General features: G+C 41.6%; 1 protein-coding gene across 1 annotated transcript in view; it reads right to left on the minus strand.

The window, feature by feature from the left end:
- Nucleotides 1–12754, minus strand: part of TMEM185A (transmembrane protein 185A) — a 31174-nt gene that overhangs the window by 8826 nt on the left and 9594 nt on the right. Inside the window, exons 2-3 of the mRNA XM_082681093.1 lie at nt 5690–5866; nt 3319–3526 (exon numbers count right to left, since the gene is read on the minus strand). Of these exons, the coding sequence (XP_082537219.1) occupies nt 3319–3526; nt 5690–5866 (385 nt within the window). The remainder of the gene's footprint in view (nt 1–3318; nt 3527–5689; nt 5867–12754) is intronic.

A 12754-nucleotide genomic window follows, 5' to 3' on the forward strand; every position in this document is an offset into this window, starting at 1 on the left:
GGCACTGCACCATTCCTCAAGACACTGCCACCCTCATCACCTGCTCTCCGTATGCATTTTTGCACAGCATTGCCTTCTCATCCCAGCGACTGCCAACAACTTAGACTCTTCCATGACACTATCGAAATGAATGTAGTGTGACCTCATAGTGAAGCCCTAAACTACATGGAGCTAGTAGTCCGTAGGGTGTCCCTACAGATGTCAGGGGTCACTGCTTTTCCCTCAGAAATGTCTGGTATCCCATGGTGCCCCTGGGAAGCTCAGCAACGCCTTGAGGACTGAGGACTGGCCCTTACTCAGCCCAATCCCTCTATGCAGACCCCCTCCTCCCCGGCTCCCTCCTTTGTACTTCATGCTCCAGGCATTTTTTTTCTTTTTACTGTGGAAAAATACACGTAATGTAAAACTTACCCTCTTTGTCCTGACCGTCTTTCAGGGTACAGTTTAATGGTGTTAAGTACGTTCATTCATATTACCACCGTATGACTGTGGCTGTGACACCATCACCATGTTCCACCTCTAGGACTCTCTGCATCTTACAAAACTGTGCTCCAGTCATATCTGAGTCACTGGTCCACTCAACATGACAGACTTTCTTCTGCATCTACGGCTTCTTATGTGTTATTTCCTCTGCCTGAAAAATACCATCCCCTTCCTACCTGCACAGGGCACCCTGGCTCACCCGGACTCCTCCTTCAGGGCTCTGGGGGAACCTAGCCCCAGTCACCCCCTAGCCAACGTAGGTACTCCTCCTGGGACACAAGAACCAGGAGGGAGCTCAACTCTTGGCATGTGCTTTCTTCTCATAGGTAGATTGCCAAGAGTGTGGCCACAATGCATTACGAAAATACGGTTTCGTGCCCAGTATAGTCCTAGCCCTTGTACATGCTTTTACTTTCTAAGAGACAAAGTTCCAAATTTTCAGTTTTCTTAAACCTCCTCCTCAGCCCTCATCCAACAGTATTTATAGAACTTTCTGAGCGCTTTTCAACCTGGGTAATGCTGCTCACCTGCGGAAGAGCTAGGACATGTGCAGGGGCCCTAATGGCTGTCACAATGACTTGAGGGAGCACCTCCGCTAGTGTTTAGTGGGCAGAGGTCAGGGATAAGTGTCCTGAAATGCAGGGCACAGTCCTGTTCAACAAAACATTTCCTATCCAAAACGCCAAGCGCATACCCAGCCCCACTGAGAAACACGGCCCCAAATAGGTAAAATCGAGCAGCTTTGACCTCAGTGATTTTGCTTAATGTAAGCTTTTATAAATGATTTTTAAAGCTTGGTTTTACTTCATTTTGCTCAGATAATAGAGAAAAATGCAAAGCAACAGAGGCACAAAGTAGACAGGTAAGTGTGACTGGGTGGAAATGGTGCCTCGAACTAATACAGGGAATAGAGGTTCAGGGGAAGTTGGATGAGTCTGGAGCTCGTGTAGAAATCGGAGTTTACAAATGCGAATTTAGGAAGTGAGAGCACGTACGTGGCAGTGGAGGCACGAAGTGTGAACAAGATCATTCAGAGGAAGTGCACGCAGTGAGGACAGAAAACGCCCAGGACTAGAATCCTATGCAACAGCAACGTGCAAGGAGCGGACGGAGGAAGAATACTTCAGAGAAGGAGCTGAACGCAGGCAGAGGTGGCCAGACTGGTCGAGGGACCAGGGGTGTCAGGAGCTACAGCGCGGCCAGCGGCCAGACAAGATGGGGGCTCAAGAGGCCCCCGGATGAGGCCACAGGCCACGGGGAGCACGTGCCGGAGCAGGGAATGCGGGGTCCCTGCCGCACTGCTTCCCAGAGCCTTTCTGTGAGGAAGGAAGATGCACGAGAGGCAAACGGAGGCCTGAGGGGGTATTGCTGCTGTTTTCTGTTTTCCCTTTCAGATGAGAGAGCGAGGTCGCTGGAGAGTGGACCAGTTCAAGAGCAAATTCTTGGAGGACCTGGCGGGGCAGAGGGTCTGAAGCGGGAGGGCAAGCGCAGGGAGGCTGAGAGCAGGCCCCCAGGGCTCCCCTCCCTCCATGGCCGCCCGGACCAGGGCTGAGGGGTCGCTCTCCCCGTGCCAGGCACAGCCGCTCCTGTCACTCGGGGCCCTGTTCCCAGTGGTGCCCCGGGGCCTGGCTCCATCACTCTCCCACTGTGGGTACCTCCCTCGCCAGGTTCAAGTACCCTGAGCTGCCACCCACCAGCTCCCACTCTCCCTTCTGACCAACTGCGGTCTTCTTCCTCCGCTCTCGACCCGCGCAGCTCAACACGGCATCCACAGTGTCCAGTTTCCCCCCTCGAGCCATTCTGGACCCGGCTGTGGGCCCTCAGCTTCTGGGCAGTTCGGCGCACGGGCTTTGGAGTCGGGCTGCCTGCAATGGAATCCTCGCCCTGCCCCTGGATAAGCGGCCAGGAACAAATTCCCTACCCTTTCTGGAAACCAGGGGTGGCAAGTGCAGCCACGTCACGGGGTTGCTGCAGATCTTCAACGAGATCCTACTGCATGGAAGCATCCAGCCCCAGGCCTGGTACACAGCAAGTGGTCAATAAATATTATCTGCTATTATTTTCATTACTACTATTAGCATTGCTAGTATTGCTTTTTCATTCGTGTGTGTATCCCTTACATTTAGGCCAAGAGGGCTTGGCGTATAGTAAATACTCGATAAATGCTTACTAAATGAACATATAGGCCCATCAGGATAAGCTAGCCAGGGAGCAGACAAACTGCTGGTCATGGGGTCTGAGGTGCTGTGCTGGTTAGTTTTACACGTCAGCTTGGCTGGGCTGTAGTACCCGGTCGTTTAACCAAACTATAATCTAGGTATTGCTGTAAGGGTACTGACTTTAAGAAAAGGAGATTTCCCTCCATGATGTGGGTAGGTCTCATCCAATCAGTTAAAAGGCCTGAAGAGCAAAAACTGAGGTTTCCTGGAGAGGGAGATATCCTGCTGAGTCTCCAGCCCGCCAGCCTGCGCCATCAATTTCAGACTTGCCAGCTCCTTCAAATAAACCTCCCCATGTGTATATCTAGCCGCACATCTACGTCTATATCTACATCTACATCTATCCTACTGGTTCTGTTTCTCTGGAGAAGCTGGCTGATCCAGGTGGGCAGGGAAAGACGTGAAGCTGGAAGAAGCCTGATGGCCTCAGTGAAAAACCAGCGTTCTAAGTCAAGAAAGAGAAACATGATTATTTCCATCATCTTTCGTTTCCTTACGTACCATGATCTAGCGTTAGTGATCAACCTCTTCCTAACCAAGGACAAGAAGTCTCCATTACAATAACTGACCAAACGATTTTGCATTTTAAAACCTGCTTAAATATACGAAAGCTCACCTCCAGTGACCTGTCATGTCGAAAGCCCCAAACACAGGCTGCCACAGACACTGGGGAAACGAAGAAGAGCGGCATGAAGACCAGGAGCCAGAAGTGGCTGCCTCGCTCGATCCTGTCGCAGACCAGCACTTCAAACATCAGCAGCAGCAAGTGGATGCCCACCGCGATCAGCATCGCCTTGAACTCCACACACGTTTCCCCTTCTGCTCTGGAAAGGGACAGAAGGCGAAGAAAAACACCCTCAGCTCGGAGTCTCCGTAACAAGCAGGCAGCTCAGGGCAAATGCCAGCTTACGTGGGTACTAAGGACCGTATTTGTAAATTTAACAAAAGGCTCAGGAAAATCAGGTAGAAAGCTAAACCAACATTCCTCCTTAACAGGCAATCTTTCAAACATCAAAGAACTACTACAGGACGAGAAATGAACATTTACAACCAAACCAGACTTAGACTTTGAACGGAATAAAGATATTCTCAGAAGCAAGAGCCACAGTTATTACTTCCTGACAGTGCACATAAACACTCTGGTTCATAACTTTAAGTTCAACTACTTCCAAGATTATTTAAGCTGATTGCTTCTACTGCTAAAATCTGAAATATCCCTTAAATCTCACGATCCCTGTCTCTCAATGAATTAAAAACCATGTAAATCACATTTCATGCAATACTATCAAAATAGCTCTAGTTTTATGAATAAGTGTGTGCTATTTCAAGAAAATACAGCAACTGTTGTTAGGTGCTATTTTAAAATGCAAATAAAATTGTGAATGCCTTTTTATTTTCCTTTCTATTCCATTAGGATGAATTGACACCTGCAGATGATAAAGAAGAGCCATTAAAACTGTTCTTTAAATCAGTTAAAGCTGCTTAAGGATCATGCTTGGACTTAATAGGTTAACAATTAAAAAAATAATAAGGCCACTAATCAGGAAAATGCTTAACAATGCATTTGCAAGGCTGACTGTGCTTCATTCAAAATATAGATGAACATTTGTGATGTGTCATGTTGGTGATAAATGCTTGTAAATTTAGGACACAGAGAAAATGAGGTCAGTGGTTATTTCTATAGGACCCAACAATGTTCCATTGGACAGTACTGACACTAGAATGACCATGTCTGTACATTCAGGACATTCAACTACGCACATACAATTCCTTTTCTTAAGGGAATCTTGAAAGGAATCTTAAATGTAACCAACAGAGAAAAGTTCAGATAGCTTCTAAATAACTAGTGGAACTTAAAATGTTTAGCTATGTAACTTTTCATTCTTTGAGTAGCAAACATTAGATATCTGAAAATACCTCATAAAAAATAAAAGATTTATGGCCACACAGGTAATCTTAAAAAAGAAAAACCTAAGAACTTAAAAAATCTAAGCTACACATGAATGTCCCCCATCTGCCAGGGCTCTTTGTGTAGCTATTTTCAAGTTCTTAGATACGTATGCGGTAACATATTTTACTCGATCTAAATCTCATTTTTAAAGTTCATAACAAAGACTTAAACAAGTTGAGATGGTCCCCACTTCTACACTTTTCTCACGTGAGCAGCTGCACTGTCCCCCTCTTCTCTCCCCACCTGCCTACCCGGCATTTCTCCACTCCTCATCTTCCTGGTGATGGTTCAGAACAGCCCCTCACTCTCAAGTCCCCCTTTTTCCTTTCCAAAGTTCCAAACTTTGTGAGGGAGAGCAGAGAGACTCTTGTGGGCCCCAGCAGCACCAGGCTGCACACTGGAGTGAGCTCACGACAGGAACTTGGACCAGAACACCGTCCAAGAAGAAAGGCGTGAGGGGAGGTGGGGGTGAAGGTAAAGGGTGCGCCTCTGCCCGGCCCCCAAGGCTCTGCTCTCCTTCACGGCATCTGGGTCTCACCTTTTCCTGTCTCAGGACCTAACTGTTTCCTGGCCAAGCTGCCTCCTCCACACTAACAGTCCTAAAACCCCAGGACTAGGAGATTGGGACAAGGGGAGACCCAGTTCCAGGACTGAGTGGAGAAGGATATATCCCTGATGGCCAAAGCTAGACCTGTGGTTTGTAGAACTGCTCCTACAAACATGATGGTTTTATATGTCCTTGTCTAGCATGGTATAACAGTTCTATACTTTGGATGCATGTTAGATTACTTAAGCTTTTGTAGGCTGGCTAGGAACTTAAGCACCTAAAATAACAGTGCATTTGTTAAAAAGTGGATAGCAAACACTTAATTTTTAAAAACTTAAAACAGAACTCAGCTTGCCTATATTATAGTTCTTAGAAAACCTCAGAGAGGTAGAAAAGAAAATAGTCCTGACTTTTGATAAAGTGAAAAACAAGATACTGCCCCCCCTCGGCTCAGAGTAGAGACCAAAAGGTTTTATAAAGCAGTATTACCGATATTGGGGATTTCGTGCCCAGACTCCAGTTCCAACCGAGGCTCCAACAATGACCATTAACTTCCACAGCCATATTGGAGCAAAGACAGCCCAGTAACTCCACTGAATGATGCCATCCAGACGAAGGGCCAGCAACACAGAGAACAGCAGCAGACAGGCATAGATGAGGAATTTACTGGGAGAAAAGCAAAATGATTAAAGAGGATTCACACTCACAAATATGTGATATTAAAATGAGGAGTAATAACAACATTGCTTTCTAGCACATGAAGAGAGTCACTAATTCAATAATCATATATCAAAAATTCTATGTAGAAGACATACTGTTGTTAGAGGATAAGACAAATATAAAGAAGACTAAAATAAGTTTCCTGCTTCCCAGGGCTTCCTGGTAGGAGAGGGTCCACACAGAAACATATACTTACAGCACAGCATGGCCTGTGCCATAATGGTTCTATGGGTGGAGTGTGACGGCAGCCCAGAAGAAGAAATACGGATTCTGTCTGGGGGGACTGGGAAGCAGAGAGGTGATGACCCTGGAGCTGGTTCTGGAGGATACATGGAAAGCTGCCAGGCAGGAAAGGATAGGAGCTGAGGAAGCACTCCAAGCAGAAGGAACTAGCCTTCTGCCATCAAGACATGGAGACTGAAAACAGTGGACAGGTTCAGGATATGGTCAAGTTCTGTCACTGACTAATTATTTGATTCTATTTTTAAACAGGTAGCCATCTGCCATATTCATATACAGTAATATTTTAGTATATGTATTATCCTTTTTGTGACTGGATTATACATATAAACATACATTCATATTTCACATAAAAGGGACTTCATGAAGAGGATGTTTTTAAAATATTAATTAGAAATTACATAGTTGAGGACTTCTACTTCCAGCTTTGATACAGTAAGAGGGATGGAGTTTTCCTTCCCACCTTAAACAAGAAACTGGACAAAATATATGAAACAACAGTTTTCAGACAGTGAACAACAGGCAGTGAAGGACCGTGATGGCAGAAAAAAAGAAAACAAAGGAGATAAACTCTATCAATGCCCCAGCTTACTGCCTGGAGGCAATTTCCAGACTGCAGTAAGAAGGCAGTTAAAACCCAACCCCATTGACAATTACATGAAATATAAATGGTCTAATTACCAATTAAAAGACAAAGATTGTCAGGCTGGATTTAAAACAGCAAGAGAACTATATGCTATCTATAAGAAACCTACTTTATCTATCTACAAAGTGACAGATAGATAATAAGGACAGAAAAAGTTATACCAGGCAAACACTAACCAGAAGAAAGAGTGACTTTACTAATATCTGTTTTAGTCTTCTATTGCTGCTATAACAAATTACCACAAACTTAGCAGCTTAAAAGAACGCAAATTTATTATCTCACAGCTGTGTGTGTCAGAAGTCCAGACAGGCTTAGTTGGTTTCTCTGCTCAGAGTCTCATAAATTAAATCAAGATGTCAGTTGACTGGGCTCTTCCCGGGTGACTCTGGGAAGAATCTGTTTCCAAGTTCATTCAGGTTGTTGGCAATCCTGTTTCTTGTGGTTGTAGGGCTAAGATCTTAGTTTCTTTGCTGGCTGTCAGCTGGAGGCTGCCCTTAGGTCCTAGGGTTCTCTCTCTGAGAAGAACATAGGCCTCTACATTCAAAGCCAGCAGCAGCATATCGAATCTTTCTCATGCTTCTGACTTCTTTTGCCATATGGCTCCTGCTTCCAGAGAAAGTGCTATGCTTTTAAGACCTTATGTGATTAGATTGGGTCCACCTGGATAATCCAGGATACTCTTCCTATCTTAAAGTCCACAACTGTGGTAGGCAGAATTCTAAATATGTTCCCCAAGATTCCTGTCCTCAGTTATTCAGTCAAGCACTAATCTACGTACTACCATGAAAGGACTCTGCAGATGGAATTAAGGGTACTAATCAGCCAACTTTAAAATATGGAGATTATCCCAGATTATCCAGTTGTGTCCAATGTAATCACATGAGCCCTTAAAAGCAGAAGAGGAAGGCATACAAGTAAGTCAGAGAGATGTGGCAGAAGAGGAGAGATAAGGCAGAAGGGGAAGTCAGTGAGATTCCAAAAGTGAGAAGGACTCCACCTGCCTTTGCTGGCTTTGAAGATGGAGGACGGGAGTCATGAGCCAAGGAATGCAAGCCGACTCTAGAAGGTGAGACTAACTCCTAGCTGACAGCCAGCAAGGAAATGGGGTCGTTAGCCCTACAACCACGAGGAACTAAATTCTGACAACAACCCAAATGAGTTTGGAAGCAGATTAATCTCCAGAGCCTCAAGAAAGGTACAGAGCCCTGCTGACACCTTGATTCCAGCCTTGTGAGACTCTAAGCAGAAGATCCAACTGAGCCATGCTGTACCTGTACTTCTGACCTACAGAACTATGAGATAATAAGTTTGTGTAGTTTTAAGACACTAAATCTGTGGTAATTTGTCACGGATGCAATAAAAACTAATACTGTAACCTTAAAGACATCTGCAAAATCCCCTTTACCGTGTAACATAACATATTCATAGGTTCCAGGGCTTAATGGCCTGGATGTCTCTGGGGGAATCATTCTGCCTACCACAATATAAGGTTTATATATATATATATATATTTTTTTTTTTTTTGGTACGCGGGCCTCTCACTGTTGTGGCCTCTCCCGTTGCGGAGCACAGGCTCCGGACGCGCAGGATCAGCGGCCATGGCCCACGGGCCCAGCCGCTCCGCGACACACAGGATCCTCCCAGACCGGGGCACGAACCCGCGCCCCCTGCATCGACAGGCGGACTCCCAACCACTGTGCCACCAGGGAAGCCCTAAGATATATTTTTGAACAAGGAATATTACCAGGGACAAACAGGAGCATACATAATGATAAAGAGGTGATTTGTGTTGGAGGAGGATCTAGCAACTGTAAATATTTATGTACCTAATAGCAAAGCTTCAAAATACACGTAGAAAACACTAATAATTAAAACATTAAGGAGAAACAGAAAAATCCACAACTATTACTGGAAATTAACACTTCTCTCTCAGTAACTGATAGAACACATAGAGAATTACTAAGGATATACAAGTTTGTAATAACACTATCAACCAACATGACCTAATTGATATTGATAAAGCATTCCTCCCAACAACAGCAGAATACAAATTCAAGTGCAAATTTGGGTGCACATGGAACATTCACAAAGACAGACTGAATTCTGGGCCATAAAACAATCCTCAACAAATGTAAAAGGACTGAAATCATACAAAGTAAATCTCTAAGCACAATGAGATTAAACTAAAAGTCAATAACTTAAAGATATTTGAAAAATTCTCAAAATACTTACAAATTAAACAATACTCTTCTAAATAATCCATAGGTAAAAGAAAAAAAAAACACAAGGAAAATTTTTAAAATTCTGGACTAAATGAAAGTGAAAACACAACATACCAAAATACGTGAGATATAGCTAAAGCAATACTTAAGGGGAATTTACAGCATCAAACGCTAAGTAGAAAAGTTCTCAAATCAACGATCTATGATTCACCTTAAAAAACTAGGAAGAGAAGGAAATTTTAAAAAAATGAATGGAAGTAAATAATAAATATACACACAAATATCAATGAACTAAGTAAGAAACATGTTAGAGAAAAATCAGTGAAACTAGGGACTTCCCTGGCAGTCCAGTGATTAAAACGTCACCTTCCATTGCAGGGGGTGCAGGTTCGATCCCTGGTCGGGGAGCTAAGATCCCATATGCCTTGCAGCCAAAAAGCCAAAACATAAAACAGAAACAATATTGTAACAAATTCAATAAAGACTGTAAAAATGGTCCACATAAGAAAAAAGAAATCAATGAAACTAAAAGCTGGTTCTCTGAAAAGATCAAGAAAATTGGTAAACCTATACCTAGAGTTATCAGAAAAGAAACAGTAGACACAAATTACCAATACAAAGAATGAAAGCGGGGACATCACTACAAATCCTACAAACATTACAGGGATTAGAAGTGGATATTATGAACAATTTTATGCACATACATTTCTTGAAATAAAGATATTATTAAAGTTCACACAAGAAGAAATATTTATATTCCTATATCTATTTAAAAAACTGAAATTGCAGTTGGACTCCTTCTCACAAAGAAAATGTCAGGGCCAGACAAAATCTACCAAACACATAAGGAAGAAATAGTACCAATTTTTCACAAACTCTTGCAGAAAAAGATGAGAGGGGAACATTTCCCAGTATTTTATGAAGCCAGCATTACCCTGATACCCAAACCTGACCAAGAAAGAAAACTACATACCAGTATCCTTCATGAAGACAGATGCAAAACCCCTAAAAAACAGGATATTGAATCCAGCAATATATAAAAAGGATATTACATTATGATTAAGTGTGCTTTAGCCAGGACTGCAAGTTTCACTTAACATTGGAAATCAGTTAATGTAACTCACTGTATTAATAGAATGAAAAAGAGAAGCCATATGATTATTCAATAGTTCCAGAAAAAAACATTTGACATAATTCACTACTCACTCAAGATAAAAGCTCTAAACTAATTAGGGCTAGAAGGGTATCTAGAAAAAAACCTAGTTAAAAATGCTTAATGGTTAAAGACTAAATACCTTCCCCCTAAGACTGGAAACCAGGCAAGTATGTCCACTTCAATACATCTATTCAACACTGTACTGGAGGTTCTAGCCACAAATATAATACAAGAAAAAGAAATAAAGGGGATAAAGATTCAAAAGGAAGGAGTAAATCTGATATTTGCAGACAACATGATGTCTATGTAGAAAATCTTAAGTACTCTACCAAAGAAGCTACTAAATCTAATAAGTGAATTTAGCAAAAGTTGCAGGATACAAGGTAAATATACAAAAAAATGTACTGCATTTCTATATGCTAGCAATGAGAAAATGGACACTTTAAAAAAAAACTATCATTTACTGCAACTTTCCTATAAACCTAATAATATTTAAAATTAAAAGTTTATGAAAAACTACCATTGACAACAGTATCAAAATATGAAATACTTAGAGATAAATTTAACAAAATATGTGCAAGACATACTCTGAAACCTAACACTACCAAAAAATTAAAGATCTAAATAAATGGAGAGATACACCATTTTTATAGATTAAAAAAATCAATATTGTTAAAATTTACATCCTCTATTAGTTTCCTATGGTTGCTATAACAAATTACTATGAACTTGATGGTTTAAAACAATACACATTTATTCTCTTATAGTTCTGGAGGCTAAAGGTCCACAATGGGGTTCACTACATTAAAACTAAGGTGTCAGCAGAGCCATGTCTCCAGAGACTAGGAGAGAATCCATTCCTTGCCTTTTCAAGTTTCTAGAGCTGCATTCCTTGCACTACCTTGGGCCCCTTCCTCCATCATCAAAATCAGAAGGGCAGCATCTTCAAATCTCTTTCTCTGCCTCAATCGCATTGCCTTCTCCTCCTAATAGTATCTCCTTCTGCCTCCCTCTTATATGGAAACCCATGAATGCATTTAGGGCCTGCCTGGATAATCCAGAATACTCTCCCCATCTCAAGATCTTTAACTTAATTACATCTTTTGCCATATAAGATAATATTCACCTTTTTGCCACAGAAGCTAATATACACAGGTTCCATGGATTAGGAAGTAGGTATCTTTGAGGGACATTATTTAGCCTACCATACTCATCAGATTATTCAAAAGATTCAATGCATGTAGTCCCATTTTTGCTTTTGTTTCTCCTGCCTGAGGAGACATATCCAAAAAAATATTGCTAAGACTGATGTCAAAGAGCATACTGCCTATGTCTTCTTCTAGGATTTTTATGGTTTCAGGTCTTACATTTAAGTCTTTAATCCATTTAAGTCTTTAATCATTTCTGTATATGGTATGAGAAAGTAGTCTAGTTTGATAACATCTTACACTGTCAGAATGGCTATTATTAAAAAAAAGACAACAGATAACAAGTGTTGGTGAGGATGTGAAGAAAAGGGAACCCCTGTGCACTGTTGGCAGGAACATAAATTGGTGCAACCACTATGGAAAATGGTATAGAGGTTTCTCAAAAAATGAAAAATAGAACTACCATGTGATCCAGCAATTCCACTCCTGGAGATTTATCTGAAGAAAACAAAAACACCAATTCAAAAAGATATATGTACCCCTATGTTCACTGCAGCCTTATTTACAGTAGCTAAGATATAGAGGCACCCTAAGTGCCCACTGATAGATGAATGTTTAAAAAAGATGTGGAGTGTGTGTGTGTGTGTGTGTGTGTGTGTGTGTGTGTGTAATGAAATATTACTCAGCCACAAAAAAGAATGAAATCTTGTCATTTGTGACAACATGGATGAACCTACATGGTATTATGCTAAGTGAAATAAGTCAGACAGAGAAGGACAAATACTGTATAAGTGCATTTATATGTGGACTCTAAAAAAGCAAATTAACAAACATAACAAAACAGAGTCATAGATACAGAAAATAAACAGGTGGTTGCCAGAGGGGAGGAGAGGAAAGGAGGAGAGAAATAAGTGAGGGAGATTAAGAAGTACAACTTCCAGCTACAAAATAAATGAGTCATGGGTATGAAATGTACAGTGTGGGGAATATAGTCAAAAATAATATAATATCTTTGAATAGTGACAGATGGTAACTAGACTTATTGTGGTGATCATTTAAGAATGTATAGAAATATAGAATCACTATGTTGTACACCAGGAACTAACATAATCTTGTAGGTCAATTATACCTCAAAAACAAACAAACCGATAGAAAAAGAGATTAGATTTGTGGTTACCAGAGGTCGAGGTTAGGGGAGGGGGAATTGGATGAAGTCAGTCAAAAGGTAGAAACTTCCTGTTATAAGATAAATAAGTATTAGACAGGTATTTTACAACATGATAAATGTAATTAACACTGCCATATGTTACACATGAAAGTTGTTAAGAGAGTACATCCTAAGAGTCCTCACCGCAATGAAAAATATATTTTTTCTTTTTCTTTTCTTTTGTATCTATATGAGATGATTAATGGTCACTAAAC

The sequence above is a fragment of the Grampus griseus genome, assembly GCF_964374135.1.
Source record: "Grampus griseus genome assembly, chromosome: X".
NCBI lineage: Eukaryota > Metazoa > Chordata > Mammalia > Artiodactyla > Delphinidae > Grampus > Grampus griseus.